At 23.6% G+C, this 21,165-nt stretch overlaps 1 protein-coding gene across 4 annotated transcripts in view; it reads left to right on the top strand.

Annotated features, from left to right (window-relative positions):
* Vha100-1 (V-type ATPase subunit a family protein Vha100-1) overlaps positions 1-21,165 on the top strand; it is a 54,242-nt gene that overhangs the window by 18,056 nt on the left and 15,021 nt on the right. The window contains exon 3 of one of the 4 annotated variants that reach the window (XM_017903689.1): positions 7,177-7,289. The exons of 1 other annotated variant lie outside the window; for it this stretch is intronic. In XM_017903689.1, coding sequence (XP_017759178.1) covers positions 7,177-7,289 — 113 coding nt within the window. Of the gene's footprint in view, positions 1-7,176; positions 7,290-8,162; positions 8,216-21,165 lie in introns of all 4 variants that reach the window. 2 more of the 4 variants (XM_017903693.1, XM_017903692.1) reach the window with 2 other exon arrangements.

Genomic DNA, 21,165 nt, shown 5'->3' with positions numbered 1-21,165 from the left:
AGAATATAAATCTGATCATACAAGTACAATAAACAGTATTCTCTTATTGAATTTAATGAGAAAGGAAAACATTTTTAAAAATTTTGAAAAATCTATGTTTATATAGAAAAATATATTTTATAAATATAATAATGCATGTACAATATATAGTTTTTTCTTTTTTTTTTTTTCCGCCCCTTTTATGAATAGGAACATATTTTATAGATTAACAGAGTCCTCTTACCATTCTGTGTATAAAAAGATTAAGATAACTTAAAATATTATCTTTATTGAGGAAGATGCTTAAATACTCTTTCAGTATGTTATAAATACTTCATTTATCATCTTTTTGTCGTTTTTTTGAATTATGATGTTCTATGACCATTTTGTATTCTAGACCTGTTCTGTATATTTAAAATGTATGTGCGTTGCTCTATTTTATAGTGTTATACTTTGTAGTGTATTCATTATGTGATAATTTATATTTTTCTCACAATGTATATTTTTTGCAGTCCATGTGTTTTCATTGGAATAATTAAACATTCCATTGTTTGTAAAATCATTCTCAAGTTATTTCATAAATTATTTTGTCTCCCATTGTAATATGCATTCAACAAAAAAAAAAAAAGAAAGGGAAAAAATAAATCTATAAATTGTCTGTGATTTAAAAATCTATTTGTAAAAATTAGATGTATTAGGATAAAAATTTTTATTCTTTATGGAACATTAGGCTGTAAAGGATTTATACATTCAACATAATAAAAACCACTCTAATCATGTATAAAAGCAACAGTGAAATCAAATTTTTTCTGTTAGTACAAATATTTCACTATTATGTAGTTTTAGTATTATGTATAGCTTTATCCCTCTTTAGATAGCCTTGTATTAGTAGTTTTTATTACTTTTCTCCTGTACTTATTATTAGATTCCATGTATGCTGTAAATGGTACAATAAATTAGATTTAGACTTCTAGTGCTTCTTGATGTTTCCTATTTGAATTATCACAAATTTTTTCAAGAATTTTAATCAAAAAATTACGAAAATCAACTTCTGATCCTTAACTCATTGTTTTACTATAATTTCTGCATATAATTTATGCAAATATTTGCCATCTTCTGTGGGTTATGTTATGAGTTATGTTGTATAAGTATAAGATTCTAATTGATTAATTAGTTATTATATTTGTATAAGGTATCCTAATTCTTATGAATGCATGTTGCATTTTTCAATATTTGTCATGGTGGAAGGATCTGGCTGATTTAATTTATATAGATTAATACAGCTATTGCGTTCTTATTATCATTCATTACTCGTTTTGGAAATTTTCTTTAATTTTATGAATTTGTTGTAAACTCAGAAACTGATTTTTAATTTTTAAAAGAATGTTCCTCACAATATATTCTTGCACCATTTGTAGTATTAAATAATTCTAAAATAGCATTCTTAAATAACTTCTAAATATTTTTAAATAATTTTAAAAATATATAAAGATACTGAACATATCTATTTTCTTACTATTAATTAAAAAACAAAAACCGTTATGCAGTTCTCCCAATTTTTACAGGATTCTCGATCTTGTTATGATAAACCATCATTCATTTGATGATAAAACATATTCATTGACATTAACTATGAATGGATCTTCTGGTGTCCTCAAGTTTCTAAGTATCTGATTATGATAAGCATTTAAGACGTGCTGAAGGAGTGTTTAAGTACGTTCTTTAATAAAAGCATTCATTTAAAATATTAACCATTTTTTAACATTTTATTATTGTTACGTATTATGTTTCTTTACACAGTTTTATTTTTATTACATACATTATATTACATAAATATATATGATAATATATTAAAATAATATATAATTAATATAATATACAATATATTTATTATATAATATATTTATTATATTTATTATATAACGTATATATTATATATATTATGTTTTTACAGAAATGGTGGATGGAATTGATTTTATAAAAAAAATATGTGAAAAAAATTATTGTTGGTGAAGATCTTTTTATGCTATTTAACTGTGTAATACAAACGGTTTTTCATTTTTCAAGATACTTTTTCTGTTATGACAAAAAATTACCTATATCTCTCTCCAGTACCAAAAATTGATGATTAAAACTGATAATAATCTTTTTTCCTTAACTCAGTATATCTTAAACATCACGAATATTTTTATACTAACTTGTAAATTTAACAAGAGAATTAAATTATTAATAAAACTGTTTTTTTTATGGATTGCATATTGTACGAAAGTACTCTTTTAGTAATCTAGTAGATCATGTGAAACTAAATCACTTGTGTAGTTTTGCTCTATCTTATTCTATTCGAAAGTTAAATAGAAAAGCAAAAAATCTTTTTTCCTTTAAAGTGAATTTTTGTTAGAAAAAAGATGTTCCTATCTTGTTATTGAGAAAACATAATAAGAAGTTCTGTATATAAGTACTAAATAAATATAACTTTGTTTCATTCAAAATGAGCATAAAAAGTGGAATTTTACAATTAAATTCGTATTTTTATGTATACATTCTTATCAAAAACCGTATATATTCATTAGCTAAGTTTTCATACTTGATTATACAAAAATAAGAGAACTTAGGAAGTTACAAATTTCTTATTTACTCCTAAAATACAAAGAGTTGTAAAATGTAATTTCAACTATAGAATTGTGCATATTTCATTTTATGTGTAAACCTTAATGTGCAACAAAGTATATTTTTTTCATTCAATCTGCTATCAATTTTGCAAAAATTCTTTTATGAATTCAAATCATTGTGAAATTTGATACAAAAAAAATAATGATTACTTTAACATGTAGGGTGAGCTATTTGTATTGTCCATTTTAGAATAACAGAAAAGTTATTGGTTTAGTGGACTGCATGAAGGAGAAGTGATCTCAAATGACTAAAACTTATAGTCTTTACTTTAGCATAACATATTTTATGTATAAAATTTTTTACTAGACTATTATTCTTTTTGTGATGTGTTACTATTGAGTAAGTTAACATATTTTTATACAAAGCAATTATATATGTTAATATACATATTTTTATATATATATACACATATATGAGACAGAGCATAAAAGGTATTTAAGATTTCAGAATGCAACTCTCTGTTTTAATTATTCATATAATATTAAAAATAATACAAGAATATTTTATGGTTGAACCTTTAAGAAGATCTTGATGGAATTTGAGAGCATAAATTGAATGATCATATAGTATCTTGTAGAATATTTCATTTCAATGCAAGTTTTTAAATAAATCATTAAAATTCATTCTTTATAAATATGTAAACTTAGTCACTTACAACAAAGCTGCATTATTACATAAAATAAAAATGGAAAAAAATATAATACTTGAAACATCTGAATCTACTTTCAGTTTATAAAGTATTCATTATTCTATTCTAAGGTCTTATTATTAACTTAAATTTGTGATATTCTTTAAATTAGTCATATTGAATTTTCATTGGGTTTCCAACTAAAGAATGTGTTATTGTTAAGATGGATATTCCTTATACCAAATGATTATAATTCTTTCTTATTTTGCAATTTGAAAGTTTATTTTAGAATACATGCCATTGAACACCTTGCACTTTATCATCAGTTTTAGATGCTATAATGAATAATACTTTTCTCTGTTCTCAAATCTAATTATCTAAGTAAACTAAGCTAAGTTTAACATATATATTTGTAATAGTTCTATCATATGTTAACCAACAGAGTCTCTTCAATTAAAAGTAGGAACAATGAAACAAAAAATAATAGAATACAAATCTTCTAGCGTATAGCACTTTAAAGCAAAAGATTCAGTTTATCATTGAATTCCTGACAATTTATTAATACAAATTTTTAAAGATTTAATAAGAAATACAATGATACAAAAATGAGTTGTTGTTTTCATTTATTATTTGAATGTTATCAGAAACCTGAGTTTCACTTGTTATTCTATGTAGTCTAGACTAATATATTCTCTTCGTAATATGGTACTATATAAAACTAAGGTCATAAACTGGAAAAAGTATATCACTATCATAGATACTCACAAATCTATTCAAGTGTATTGATTTTAAATAATCAATTTTTAAACCACTACAAACACTTATTGAAACTTCCCATTTTCATAGTATGAGAATCATGCTTAAAGCTCTGAGTGGACTTGATATATAGGAATTTAATACTACAATAGGAATTTAATACTTTAATACTACTAAACTAATAAAAATGGCTGATTTTAAATATTTTATTTTTTTAATTAATACAGCTACTTTTAACAAAATTAATGTTGTTATTTAATTATTAGCATTCATATAGTATATCTAGTTACATAGTACAGGTTGGTTGGCATATTGCAATTCTTATGTTAATAATATATCAGTATTTTTGGATATGAAAATACAAATTGCAAAATAATAAAGGTTAGTCAGTTTCTATTGGTATAAGGAATTTCTGTAGTTTAATATCATTCCAGTGTTCCATACTGTTCAGTTATCCTGTGCATTAAACTCTAATGTAATGTTGATATTTGATTTCGATTGAATCTTATACTAAAAATATACTTGCATGAGGTTTATACTAATTCAACACCTATAATTACAGTAGTACTGAAGTATTGTACTTTCTATTTCTATGATAAGGTAGAGCAATCATTTTTTATTGTGTATTTATTGTAATTTTCATTTTAATTTCAGATATTGAACATTTTTTATTTTATGAAGTATGTATAATTTTTTTCGTTTTTTATAATATTTAATACATGTATATGTATTCATAAATTTAAAGAAGAATTATTAAAAACAAGAATATTTTTAAATAATGACCAAAATAATATATAAATTTATAAAAATAATCGTTTTTAAAAATGATATATAATAAAACTATTTTAGTAATGATTAAATTCAAAAATGACAAATAATTATTAAGCATATTTATTTTTAATGCGATAGTTTAAGTGTTAAAACAATAATAATTAATCAAATAAACTTAACTACAATAATATAAATATTAAATATATTTAACCATTTCTTCATAAATAACTATACATTAGGAAGATTTTCTTCATTTTCTTCATGTATATTTTTCATTTCTTTTTATCATTGTTCCATTTTATGAGAAAATAACAACAAAACTAGATTTACATTGCGTACTTAAATTTCTTTGTGATTTCAAAGTCTATTCATCAGTTATTTATTCGTTTTTCCAACAATTTAAAAAATTAATTATTCAATTATATAATTTTTGATAATTAGAATTTTTTAAATAAATTATTTTATACAAAAAGATAAATACAAATTTGTTTACAGAAACAAAATTCTTCGGTTTAAATCTTTTTTATTTAAAAAAATTTAATAATTCTATTAGATTATATAATGAATTACAAAGTAGTTATTGTACAATATTATCTTTAATCAATATGTTGTTTCTGATAGAATAATTCAGTACCCTTTCCTTGCTTTCGTTTTTCATTTTATTATTAAGCCAACAAATAAATTTAAATCGCAGAATAAGAATACAATATCATCGCTGTTTATTCATTGTACAAACATTATTTTTTTGTATAATGGAACAGTTCTGAGATAAGAAAAAAGAAATTCACAAAAGTTTTCAACCATTTATAATCAAAATCCATCCATTTATACATAGATGTGTATTATCATTTTTCCATTAACATATATATGTACATTTCATTATTTATTTACATAAACTTAAGTATATTGTATATGTATGTACAGCGTGATTCTCAAAACATGAAACATTCAAGTAATTTTACACTTGTTCAGATAATGTATAGTAAAGTCAATGATAAATAATAACGAAATGTCTAGTCTTGAAAAATAAATAGTAAAAAAATTTTATGACAAGTGTTAATTTGCTGTAACTGATACTGCAAGTTCAGTTGATGACAGTGAAGTAAATATAATGAATAAGAGTATACTGGATGAAGCAAAATATATTGAATCTATGTAGTCAGTAGAAATGAAAATTAAAAAAATTTAATATTCAATTAATGTAGCAAAACAGCGAGATATTAATGAATTTATGCTGGCCAATATTAAAGATGTATCTTCTGGAAGAAAAAGCTAATAAAATCAAATAATTTTACAAAAGGAGTTTATGAGGTAAAAAATAAAAAAATTCTATATGAAAATGGAGGAAGAAAGAGAAAAACTATAATTTACTAAAGTTTTCTGAAAATTATTCAAATTACTTTCAACATATTTCTTATATTTTCAAATTAGAATTATTTTATACATAAATTCTTTTAATGATTAATGCGTTATAACAAACTCTGTGCATACATTACAATATAATGAGTTACAAAATGTGAATACTAAATATAAGAAATACATGTTATATTTAATACAGAATATCACAAAGAAAGGTTATAATCATTGAGGGTGCATAGTACAAAATCAAACATAAGCATAAAATTATAAATTCATCTGTGATAAAACTAATACTTTCAGAGTTATATTACATTAATATCTTTACCAAATAGAGATGTTAAAGCATGATACATCTATTATAAATCTTAATTTTTTTCATATGTACTTTATCATTTTTTTATATGCCAAAAAACATTTTTTTAAATATTTACTGATTTATCTTTAGCATATTGGTAAACATTTCTTATCAATTATAGTTCATTGTAGTTTACTTATAATATTTATTGATTATCAGTCTCAGACAGTAAAAGTAAAATATACTATTTGTAATGTACATAAAAATGTTAATTAGATATTACCATATAGTATGGACTTTAACTATAATATATTATCTAATGAAGTAAGAATGCTATCTCTAAAAGTGTTAGTTTCAATATACAAAACAATTTTTTTGTCTTTCATCAAATACTATATATTCTCAAAGTGTACAATTCTTTTGACATCCTGTATTATATGTAATATATACAGAATATAAAACGTATTAAAAAAATATTACTTGTTATGTACATTTTATTTTCTTTATTTATATTTAATTCTCTTTATATGCATAAGTTTCTGATTATTAAATTACATTGGAGCGCCCCAAAATTTTATATATATCCGCTTTTTATCCTCTTACAAAATTGAACAACCACTGCCTGCATTGGTGAACTAAATAAGTATGTTAACAAATCATTAAAAAAGAAAAAAACGGGAGATAGGGCAAAAGAGAGGTGACATGTGTCTGTTGCCAGGCTGAGCATGGAGGTGTCGTGTCGCAGATGGCAGACCCCAGCCGTGAGGAAGAACAAGTCACTCTCTTGGGTGAAGAGGGCCTCCGCGCTGGCGGCCAGGCTCTCAAGCTCGGGTAATTAAATGTGGTGTAAATTCGAACAATGTAGAGCGTGATGATTCGCAAATTTTCTTGTGACAAGCGCAAAACTTTAACGAAATATATTATAATTTATAATGCAATTATGAGTGAAATTATATATACAAAATTTTGTTTTTAATATTTTCTCTCTCTCTATGACTCTCTACTATGACTGATGAAATAAAAGCTCTTTTATTTGTAAAAAATTGTCTGTTTTTTAAAAATTTTTTTTTCTGTTTTATTTATTTCTTTTCTAATATTGAAATTTTTTTTGCTTCGTTAATTCTAGAGTGCATATGTAAATAATATATTTATGAATGTTGGAAACACGAATACAAATTACCTTTTTTTTTCAAAAGCGAGCCGAGTCAATGCAAATGACGGAGATATTGAAATAGTTATAATAAACTAGTAAAAGTACATCTTTTAGATCATCTTTCTCATGGTGGTAGTAATATTACAATATATTAGATCGTAATTAATTAGTGTTATAAATATTCAAATCGTATAGATCATTTTAATTTGAAATTTTTAAAGAAATCCTTACGTTCTACATTTCAGACACCAGTGACTAAAAATCATATTTGTACGACATAAATGTTCTATAGATTTACTTGTAAAATTTCTATAATTTTTTTTTTATTGTTTTTTGTTTTTATAATATAAAATAATAATACTGAACGCTTAAAATGAAGCATTAAATCTATGGATACATTTGTACATACATTTTAATCAAATTAGGATTTATTAATCCATAATCTGCAAATATTGCAGAGCTTCTGATAAATGTTTTCTGTGCTATTAGGCTATGTACAAATATAGATTTAAGTAGAAGGCATGATGCGTCAGTGTGTTCTGTGGTTACAGCACCTGTACACTACGGCAGACACCATAGGAGCACACTATAGGAATCCCCTCAGGCAAGCTGTTATCAACCGTTATTTGCATTTACAAATCTGTTTTGCTCAGTGTTTTTTGTCTGTAGATACCTAAAATCCTTTAGCCCAGAAAGAGCACTAATATTATAGTCGCTAAAACATTTATTTATTTTTAAAAAAGTTACAATTAAAAGGAATAGTTTTAGAAAAAATATTTATTATTATATATTAAGATTTGTTAATAAGATTTTAATAATAAATTTCTGTCACTGATGATATTCACGAATTTGCTCATATGTGAGCAATTTATTCGTTGCTTGGAAAATAATTTATTTAGATAATAATTTATTTGCTTCGAAATTAATTTATTTTGTTATATTTATGTACAATATAACGTATTTTTAAATCGACAACTAGGGATCATAGTTATGAGATTGCTCATTTCAGCTAAATTTTATTTAAAAAATCTAGAGTTACAATGAACAGACAAATCAGTATTATTTTTAGAAATATTTAATATTATCTTTTGTATTATGTTCTGTATTTGCAAATGTATCTGATCAGTAATCATAATTAGAATTAAATATTATGGTATCAAAGTTTAATGCTAGGGATTTTATATTGCGCAATTTAATAACTATTTAATAACTGCACTATTTTATCATTTAATATAAAATATAAAAACGATAATAATCTATAGTTATATATACACTATATCTTATTACTATTCTAAGAAAAACACCAATAGTGCGGATCTATACTATTGATTTACTGATACTACAATCAGTAGTCATAAAAATCATATTAAAGAGGAATAAATACAAAGTTGCATACATGCAATGCAAAGTTTACATATGTGCAGTTTTTTTAAATATATCTTTGTACAATGTATTAAACTCATTTTATAAAAATACAATACAAATTAATGCGTATTATTATTCAAATTAACCGCGTATAATTACATTGCGCAAACGCTGTGTGGATCAGTGCAACGTAATACAGCGCTGTATATTTTACTTAACTCTAGCTACTGCAACATAATTTGAAGAGTCAATATATATTACATCAGATAATTGATAATAAATTATGATTGTGTTTAAAAAATAATATAAATATTTAATAATTTTTATTAAGTTTGATGTATTAAAACATTAAAAAATTACTCAGAAATGAGCAGAATCTTTTGTTATTAATGTGCATTAACTAAAATGTACATATAGTGAAAATGTGCTTATTTTTATACTAAATTCATTAAAAACAAAAGAATGTAGTTAAGAGTGACAATCTCATAGCTATGATTTTCCCTTGAACAAACAACGCATATTTTTTAATATTATCGTTTCTTTTAACGAAAAATCCATTGTTATTACAGTATAAAACAGTTTGAAAATAATTTGAAAAAATAGTTTAGTATCAGTTGTAAAGACAAATATTTAGTTTCATTTGAAAATGGGCTTGAAATATGATAAATAATTCAAAGTAAGTCAAAATGTATTAATTGCAACAACACCAATTTGTATTATAAAAGAATTTTTATAATGGCAAAATTTTATTATAAATCATTGCTTGTTATATCAGAGATTGTTGAAAAGTGAATTTTTATAATATATAGAAATCTATAAATAAATTGTGCAAATAAATTTTTTACTTATAAAAATTTCGCAAATAGTTACTAGTTAATTCTATTAACGTGCATTAGTTCAAGCGGCTGACTGTAGTCGGCGCTCGTATCCACATATCATTTTGCTGATGTCGGTTATAGTTGTTGTTAAAAGCGCAAAATTGGTATCGATAACAGAACATATTTTTTGATCTAATTAATATTTTCTACGGTCTTATATAATACTGCAACGGAATTCTTGGGGCAGATCTATTTTTCTCTTTTCCCTCTCTTTTTAAATAGATATAATAATCAAGTTTTGTATTTTTAAATAGTTTTCTTCATTTTTAAGCATATTCTTAAAATTTTTTCTTATTTTATTTTTTTTAAAGGATAGATTAGTTTAAGAAAAAAATTAAATCCATCTATGCATTTGTTAAAAAGATCTACTATAATGATTAAAGATCATACTATAGAATGGAAGAAAAGATAAGTAAACAATATGATTTTTTTGTCACTTAAAATAATTTTATAGGTCCTGAGTTATTAGAATTATCCTGTATATATGTACATTATATATATGTACCTCTATGTTATAATGTGTTTATCTAGTTACATTATGCACATGAGTTTTATGATAATTATACTGTAATAATCTGTAACTTTTTGCATCCCTAATTTAAATTCTGCACAATGTAATGAAGTTATCTATCTCTAAAATTACAAACACACCTGCAAATATAATTCTTTACTTTCAATTTAATAATAAATAGTACTTACATCTAAGATGCAACAAATTTTTTAAATGTAGAAGAGCACATGTAATAGAACACATTAATAATAATTAACTACATCATTCAAATTTTGTACAAAGGATATTATTGTATATTTATGATACTTTTTATATCTATACTTCATATATTTTATATAAAATTCCATTTTTTCAATTAAGAATAGAAAAAAAGATTTATTGATTTTATCTATAAACAAATTGGTGTAATTTTAACATAAATGCTAAGATTTATATATGTACTTATATTTGTTAATTATACTAATCCTTACATTTTAAGCCTTATTTTAGTGGAACATTTTCGATCAAGTTTTGACTTCTTCTTATTAAGATAATTTTATATATGTTATATAAAGTGACCAAAAATGTTTCAGCTGAAACCAAAATTTAAAACTCATATTAAAAACTTTTTGAAAGAGTAGACATTTTTTCAAGCATCGAGATGTAAAATTGCCTAATATTTATGGTTGCATCAAGTGTAGTAATACCTCGTTAATATTGAAATATTTAAATTTGTTTAACAGGTATTAAATTTTGAAATTTTTTCGTCTCAGATCGGTAAAATCAACATAAAAATGTAACAAATGAGCAAGAGAAAAAAGGCAATATTTTATAATACTTGATATTCAAAATTAATAAATAATCAATTATTACTTCGACTGATGGATAATAAAATTTTGGTTATTTTTATCTTTACTCAATAAAATGGAATCATAATAAATTGATAAGGTTTCCATTTAAAGTAAATTTTAATGCAGATTCAATCGGATTATTTATGTAAATGATTCGTCAGTTAATAAAATTCTGAAAATGAAATATATTTGTATTTAATACAAAATAGTAAAATTAAATTAGTACTTGGACTCACCTTAGTCTCTTTATTAAGAAAGGGAGAAAATTATAAAAATTTCAGTTTTGGTTGAAGTAAAAATTTGTAACGACTATAAATTAAATTTAACAATCGATAATTTTTCATCTGAATGATTTTTGAAAATTGTTAATAACAATGGAATCAATATTATCGAGGTATTGTATCAGGGCAGTTTATAATTGTGAGAAATTGAAATATATGTGAATTCTTCATAATTTAAAAGAAATAGCAAATTCTTTCCTATTTTGCATTTAGAGATTTCTTTTCAAGATATAAACAATGAACTGAGCACTTGAGGTAATGTGCATATATTTGTGCAAGAGGTATGTGTAAATCGTATGTATAGAAATATATTTATAGTCTAGTAAGATAAACTCACTTCCAATGAAATAATGTGACTCTTTTACTTCTCAACAAAATGTTCATAATATGTAAAATTTGTTGAAAAGCTAGTTATCCTTTGAATATAGACAGCTTGTTATTTCCAAATTAATTAAAATTAAATCATATTTGACACTTTGAAGCAGGTTTGCAATGGTAATAAAACAGTGATTAATTTTAGGTACTTCGAATTTTCTATTACTATTATTAATATTTTGACCACAAAGAAATATTATTGATAAAATGTTGATTGTTACAATAATCATTAAATTAAAAAAAAAATTCTTCTCAAAATGCAATAATTAAAAAATTCTAATTTTTATTGTATTAATAGATTTATATGTATTTCAAAATGTAAGATATGATTTATTTGTTAATATCTCATAAATTATGAACCACCTATATGAAGAGGAATGTACAAATATATTCTATTTTTCATGTTTTATAAATTGATAAAATTTCACTATAATATCTGAAAGAAAAACTTAGGGATTTTATGATTAAGAAAATTATCTAGAATCTGGATTTTATGAATTAAGGGAAATCCCCGGGTGTCTAGTCTTTAGGGACTAGAGGGAACTAGTAGTGCTTTTCTTGCCGTAAAGGTGGTAGAAAATAATTTTCTGATATAATATATAACACCAGAAGTCACATTTGAAAATTTGTGATGTTTATATCTTGAAAATGAATTTACGAATTACAAAATAGCAGGAAACATTCCGATTTCTTTTATTTCATAAAAATGGTATGTTTCGATTTTCCCATAATTTTAAACCATCTGTAACACATGCATCTAAAATCTTACATATGCAACCATGGTGAAATATTTTTAATCAAAGTGATATATAAGTGACAGTAGCTGTAATTAATAATTAATTAATTTTACATACTACTGCTCAAAGTATCCGGACACTTGTTTATATTTAGAGAATATAATCTAATTACAAAAAAGTATAATAGGATCTGCAATCATTTTATCCTTTATATCATAACTACGTATTATAGAATATGATGAATAAATCTGATTTTTGTAACTAATGTTTATCAACAAACTTAGCATTAATTGTTAAACCTTATGAAACTTCATATTTGGATTTTTTAATTTCTAGATTATAAATCAAATAAAGGAAGTTCTAAACTGATAGAAAGACTATTTGAGATATCTAATACCACATTTGCAAATCACATATTTAATGGTTATATACTAAAAGTAAAATTATATTAATATTATCAGTAATATTAATAAAAAAATTTAAATTTTAAATTTAAATTTTGATATCTACTATTGTAAAAAAGATAATAAGTACTACCTCTAATCATTAATTTATCATTAATTTACACATTTTAACAAGATTCACGTATTATTATTGTAAATTATCCGAAGTGTCCATATACTTACGAGCAATAATTTATACCTCAATTTTTCTACTTGAAATACTTTCCTTAATTTACACACATTGCATCATTAATTTCTATAAAAGTTATTTTTATATTCCATTATGATAGTATAAAAAGAAGTTTTTTAATCGTATCTCAAAAATTAGTGTTTTATGAAAATTAGTGCTTTAGCGACTTTGAATGCTCTTCAAAGACAAATACGACTGTTTGCTTAATTAAATAACATTCACTTATTGATCATTTATCAGTTGTTTAATGAAGTCTCTAATTCTAAAACTGTGTGCTAAATGGTTACTGAAACAAAAAATTGAAAGGTATACTATATAACAGTTGATACAGTTTGACATTATTCACGTAACATACTTAAAATTGGTATAAAAGCACATTCAAACTGTATCGAATATTCTGGTTATGATATTAATACTCAAATAATACTTGTGACTTCGTTCATCCGTTATTTATTTAGCTTCAACGTAAATAACAATAATGATGATAGTGTGGCCATGGGTATGTATAGATACGCGTGTGCTTTCACGCGCGTACACGAAAATCGAAAAGTCTTTTAATGGTTTGTAATTTGAGACTTCGCTTTCGAAATAAAAGTAATTAAAATTTGAGGGTCTGACTTTGCAGCAGCTATTAATTAAACGTCTCGATCAGTTACAACAATTGTTGGAAAAGATCTAAGGTGAGTCGTAAATTGAAATGGTTGTTAAATACACTTCATGGGCTTTGACATGACAGATTAGCGAATTTATTTTCTTGAAGTATGATAACTATTTTAAAATAATATTATCATTTACATGACAGCTGTTTTACTGCAAATGGAATTTCAAGAAAGTTTAAACTTTAAATTTAGCATATTGGGTATTTCATTTCACTCACAACTTGAAATAATAAAGTCAACTTTATACTTTCAATCTTGTTCTTATGTAGGATGTTACAAGGAAGAACCTAAAATTTTGTGAATTTATTGTATTCAAAAAGTGTAAAAAGGTGTCTAATTAACAGAAATCTTTTAATATTGTACCATATTTTATAAATATTTAAATCTCATATTGTAAGTGGAGAATTGCTTTAAATGTGTATTAGTATTAAATTATATAACAGAATTATTACCCATATTAATAAAAGTTACGTAATAGCAATATTTAAAAGCATACATTAATTCATGTTTTATGTCAGCCTTGTATTGAAATGAAAGAAAGATATCTCAATGTCTTATAGAAATGAAAGGAAGATATCTCAATGTCTTATAGAAATGAAAACAAATTTTCATACCTTTCAATTGAAAGGTTTAGGCTTGTGGTAAAAAACAGTTTTAGGATTTATATTGATGAAACGTTTCTTATATCCTCTGAATGAATACTATAAGCTCATATAGTTTTAGACCTTCTTTGTATAACACCTATAGCTTGAAAATATCGAAAATGCTTGTGATTAATAAATCAATTTTGCAATTGTCAATAAACATAAGACTCATGATAAAGAACTATTTATATATATCTTTATATCTATATCTTTGATATTTATTACTCCATTTCAGATTCATTTGTGATTTTTATTTTCACCAATTTACCACAGAACTGCTGCTCATGGTGCCTTGGCTTGTAACCCTTTATGCTCTAGAAATTATCTATCCATGTATATGCTATACATAAAGCTCATCCTTTTGTATCCAAAATATATACATATATATTTATTGCTACATGATTTAATATACAAGTTATATTGAATCTTTTCATATTCATTAATCATATTTCTTGAACTGTGACTCACTTGCAGTTACATTGAGGCTATAATCAAAGGTTACATAAAAGATAACTAATACTAGGAGGATTATTTTTATTATTCAAAAGCTCGTTATATACATATAAACATATTTATATTAGATTTTTTAATTTGAAATTTACAGTACAAAAAGTTTTTATTAACTAGGTAGTATAATAACTACATTTGATAGTGCTCTGTGATTGAACATTGAGAATGTGAAAGATAAGTTAATTTTATAACTGTTTAAAGATTTGAACTATTTAAACAGAAAGTACGCAATGGAACATAATGTATGTAAATATATATTTACGTGTTCTCGTTATAAATTGTTATAAATGTATGTATGAATAACTGTAGGTTCGGTTTTTAGACATTGGAATATCGTAAACAAGATGCAGGAAGCCAAAATTTTAATTGTTTACGTCTCGAAAACGAAATCTCAGATTGTAAAATGATACCGAACTTTTCGATTTGTATTGTCATGAAAAAATAAGCATGTATTCGGTTGCTTGATAATATTTAAATATTTATCATGTTTTCTGGTTTATAAGAGAAATGTTTAAAATATTTTCTAATCAATTTTATAATTATATTAATAATGTATTGATATTGATATAGTATTTATATGTATATCTATATTTATATATTATTAATATAATTATAAACTATAAATTCGTATAATTACAACTTCATAACTCAGCAATTAAAAAGGTGTTGTTAATTATAACTGTAAATTTAGGCTAAAATGAATAACTATTAAAATTCTATATTTGAACATATAGATTCGAAATTCTAGCTAAACTTGTGAATGTACAAATGTACTTCCAACAGTTTTGGAATAGAGATATTTGATTAATTGTAAAAGTCATAATAATTATACATCATATATCTGTAACTAATTTCATTTCTTACATCTACAACTCATGATTTGCATATATATCTGCACAATTCCTTTAAAGTCTCAGTTTGTATATGTAATAAATGAAAATAAGATATTTATGTAATAATTTTAAGAATAAAAATGTTGATCACTAAATCATGCCAAAATTGTCTTTACAAAATAATTTATTTAAAATTTCTGAGACATGAATTTATAATTACGTAATATACGATATTAAAAATTAATTTTATATATTAAAATCGTTGAAATATAAAAATGTTTCATATAACATATTATACAATACTACATGTTACATAAAACAACATGATACCAAAATACAATATATAATATTAAATTTCTTCTCCTAAATCAGAAAACATCTGTATAAAATAATTCATTTATTCTATTCAGGAACTAGGTTTTGAAACCTAAATACGTTTTATTAAATGATCGTAAATCTATCGAAACAAACTTTACCTAACGTATTTAGTTCTCGAAATCTGGATAATAAAAATTCTTTTGCATTTTCGATGGTTCACTAAAGGTATTTATATGACGGATCGAGCATATTGCACTTCTCTGCTTCTTAGATGGTGAGGATTTCATAGTTTTTTATAAAATTGCACATATCCATAAAAATTTGCATTTTCAAATTAATCTCATTTATCACGATTTTACATTTGTTTCCATATTTATTTTTAATGTTTTATATTTCTTTTTTAATAATTTTTCTTCATTTTTAATATTTTCTTACAATACAATTAATATTTGCGAATCATAGAAGTAATGAAAGAAAGTAAAGAAATGGAATTAAACACATGGGCATCAACTCTCTTTTATTAACAGAATGTGCGAAAATTTCCGTATTTATTTTCATTGCAATAAGTATAATAATTATCACTTTAAATTACACCTTACAATTTAGTTGATTTTTTCTGTAAAATGTAAAAGTCATATTAAGTAATTAAAATGTTTATATAATAATATATAATTTAATGTTTCCATATTTAATGTGTAACAAAATTGTAACAAAATTTAATAATACACAGAAAATTAAATAAAATTAACTGTTAATTTCTATTAATGTTACATGTTTTTTTTTTTTTTTTCTTAGAAAATGGAGGAAACAGTTAAATTTACTATTTAAACAAACTATAATAGACCATATAGTTGTTTATTATATATACTATTATAAATAGTATAATTTTCACAATGAATTTTATTTAATTTATTAAGTACTAATAAATTATATTACTATGTTCTTAAATTTTTATTTTATTTTTGTTACACATCAAATAGAACCATATTAAACATATTTATATATTTACAAATTTGATTTATTTAATTTGATTTTTATGTTTTATAGGAAAAAATCAGTTGAACAGCAAAAAATATGATTTTAAGTGATAATCACTGTATGTTTAAGAAGTGGTTTACACTTATTACGGTCTTGAATTAACTTCAGTTATTGCAGTTTAAAACAGCAATAGTTAATTTTACATTTAAACAATTTTAAATACGTATTTTATTTTATGCAAACGGTGACCCTTTTTGAGAAAACAATGACGTACTTTATTCATTATATATTTAACAAATTTCAGTGAATCACACAATTGTAAAGAAAATCACTACCTCAAAGGAAATATATTAATTGTTAATATTTTACGTGAAGCATCCAGTGTAGATTTATTTATATACATATATCGAATACAATCTTGTTTTAAACAAAACATTCATTTTGGTAGGTTTTTAATAAAATTGAATAGACAAGTATAATTCACATTTCTGAATTAATTTTGAATATATGTTACAAATACATATATTATATGATGTGTTTTAGGTAATAAAAAATTCGTGTATAGCTTACAAAGAAATATCATGCTTGCCATATGTTATCCTATAAAATCAACTGAATAGATACTTTATTGTCATTTCAGTATTTATTGATATTGTCGATCTTAGAATCGCGCGTAACTTTCAATACAGTGGCACCATCTGCATGCGTGTAGAATCTTGTAGCAGGATCATTACGAATTGATGTTGACTGTCTTAAAAGAGATTTTTGTTTTGAAAGTCGCTAAACTGGTGCTTAAAATATATGAAAATTCATATAGGAATTAACTGATTTCATGGATATATATATTTAAATAAATGTGAAATAGACACAAACATTCGTGTATTAAAAATTATGCAAATTGCAATATGATAATATTTAATACATGTTCACATATATATTTTAAAACACTTGAAATGGAAAACTTTATTAAATGGTATAAAGGATTAGTATCAATCTCATTTCACAACTCAAATCATTTTGCAATATAAATTTGTCCTTATCCTAGATCTATAAAATGTCTGGTTTATGGACAGAATTGTACATTTGCTTATTGTGTATTATATGTGTGTATGTGAGGTGGGGTGGAATAGGGATGGTTATAAGCTGGTAAGTGGTAAGCTTGCGATAAGCTCTTTCTGCATGCTATTCTCTGATCCTTGTGATTATCGATTTCATATTCTGCGAAACTTAACAACATTTAACAGGTAACAAAGGCTTTCTTTGTCAAACCAAAGCAAAAATATCACTGTTTGTTACTATGTTACTGACACTGTAGATCACACTTTATATAAAAACACTTTTATTTAATATCATCTAAAATAATTGATTGCATTTATTAAAGCTAAAAATCACAGCTAAAGGCTAAGTACAAAACTATTAAACAAAGGAATATATACAAGCTGACTCATTTTAATTTTTATTATAGACATTATAATTAATGACTTTAAGGGTAAAAGGAAGAAAAGAAAATATCCATTTTTAATGATATTACTTTTAAAAGTATGCATGTAAGACAACACTAATAACTTAGTTTACTATTTAAACTAAGTCCACATTCTCTTTATTTTTATTATTTCTGATTGACATAAGATTTTACATTACTTCAGAAATAATAAAACCATATGTATGCTTCATTAATGAAAAATAAAGTATGTAATTATTAATAAAATGAATGAAAATTTCTTATTTTATTAATAATAGAAGTGGATATTCCATACTGTATTTCAGTATTTTACCAAAAATATTAAAATAATATAAGACAATTATACTTTTTTTTTTTTTTTAATTTTTTAGTACCTAATAAGAGCAGAAACTTTACATTATAATAATATAATCAAATTTATTGAACTATGTTTCTTTATTAGTAAGCTAAAGGATTGATGTGTTCAATAAACCTATTTTATGGCATTCTTTACTTTTTCCTCTTACCTTTCATTTATTCCAACAGATTGAAATTTGAGAAGATGAAGATTTATTTTAAAAAATATATTGAAGTAAACTAAAAATAAATATGTATTTAGAGATTTTGAAAAACTTATTGAATGACATGAAACTTGTCTTGAAATTATTTATTTTATTTCATTTAGAAATGTAGGGTTTTATTAATTTACAGTTTGTCTTATTTACCAAAAAAAAAGCTTATTTAAAACACATTCAGCACATTTGTTTAATAAATAAAGACAAAGATTACCCAAATATCCTAATGCAAAGATATTTTTCAGCTTTTAACATACATTGTTTTGAATTTGTGTAATATACATATGTTAAATTTTAATTGTTTTCCATAAGCATTCATTTTTCTTTGTATATTATAAACATTTAAACAATTTTTTAATGTTTATTTTATTAATTTTATTTAATCAAATATTAAATTAAAATTTTCTTTATCTTCACACAATAAATCCATTTTTAAATGAAAATGAGTTGACCTGTATTATTTTAGGGTACACTATATATACTCTACCATAGAAAAAAAAATCAAATTAGACTTTTAATCAGGTTTCAAAGTACTTATAATTTAACATTATTTGAACCCTAAAAGATATAACTGCAACTGAAACCATTTTCTAATAATCTATTAAATCAGAATTGCTGTGTATATGATATTTATATATTTTCTTTTTCTTTTTTTTTTCTTTTTATATATAGATGCTCCAAGACCTGGTTAATTCAATAACAACCAATTGCTCTTGAAATTAATTGATTTTCAAATTTATATCTTCTATGAAATGTGATTTGTTTATCTTGTTGCGTGATCATTAGGAAAATAAATTGCTTTATCTTAGTATATACACTTTTAATAGATTAAGATATTCCTTGTGAAATGACAGTTAAAAGAGGTTAACAATTTTAAATTAAATAATGAATGTGTGAATAAAAATAGTGATACACATCTCTATCATTTTTTATGCAATTTTTATGGAACTTCAGTACTATATAGTCTTCTCAAAAGTATTCAAAGTATGTCTTTTTCCTTAGCAATCGTTATATATTACCCTTTTCAAGTATAATTTTCGTTCTTTCAACATGGACTTGATTGCTAAAAAAAAAAAAAAGAATATTCCTGTTGAAGATTTTTTTAGGGCACAATGTATGTTATACTAGAATTTCATAAAAATTAGTAATTATAACTTTAAAATAGTCAGTTGTTAATCTTTAGTTCATGAACAAATAACAGATTTACTGTTTCATTTCATCGCTATCATAAAAAACAATATTTTTCTTCGCAAAACTCTTTTATAGACGTTTAAAAGTCAATTTATTTTATATTTTAATACTTGAATGTACACTTCTAATTTTCAAGAATGTATAATTCGCTGTTATACGCATTCAAGGTGATATCATTATATACGGACATAACCTTTCTTTTAATGCTAGCTTGAGCAAGAAGCAACATTTTTTGAAAAAGAAGAGAAGTTTATAATAAACTCAACTAATGTGTAAAGGAGTTTTGCAAATCGTTGTCTATTTTGTAAAAGTTATTGCAACATTTAATTATTCCAATACATAAATTTTCATCCTTTTCTTTCTTTTCCCTTGTTTCTTCTTTTATTTCGTCTTTTTCTTTTTACAACCTTCGCAAGCATCGTAAATTATCATATATTATGATACCTGCAGTAACAGTAGTTTTTAACATTTTATTATCGAACTGTGACGTACTCCTATTGAAATAATAATAAAATAGTCCTACTAAAACATAATTGTCGAGGTGTACATTTACCTCAATAAATGGAATACCTCATAGAGATAACAGAAAAGCAATAAAGGATTACTTATTATAGAATGATATCGAGTTATCCAATGCCTCTCAACAACGTGTACTAATATCTGAAACATTTGCTTTTTTATTCATTTGATATCTTTCTGACCCTAAGATCTCGAGATCTAACAATATGATTGTGCAGGGACAATTTTAGAAAGAAGACCTATTCGACGATTATTCATTTTGAAATTCGAGTTGCA

Source organism: Eufriesea mexicana, unplaced genomic scaffold, assembly GCF_001483705.2.
Source record: "Eufriesea mexicana isolate 0111107269 unplaced genomic scaffold, ASM148370v2 scaffold2467, whole genome shotgun sequence".
In the NCBI taxonomy this organism is placed as follows: domain Eukaryota; kingdom Metazoa; phylum Arthropoda; class Insecta; order Hymenoptera; family Apidae; genus Eufriesea; species Eufriesea mexicana.
The sequence above is the reverse complement of the archived record's forward strand: the minus strand, read 5'-3'. Positions and strand labels throughout refer to the sequence as shown.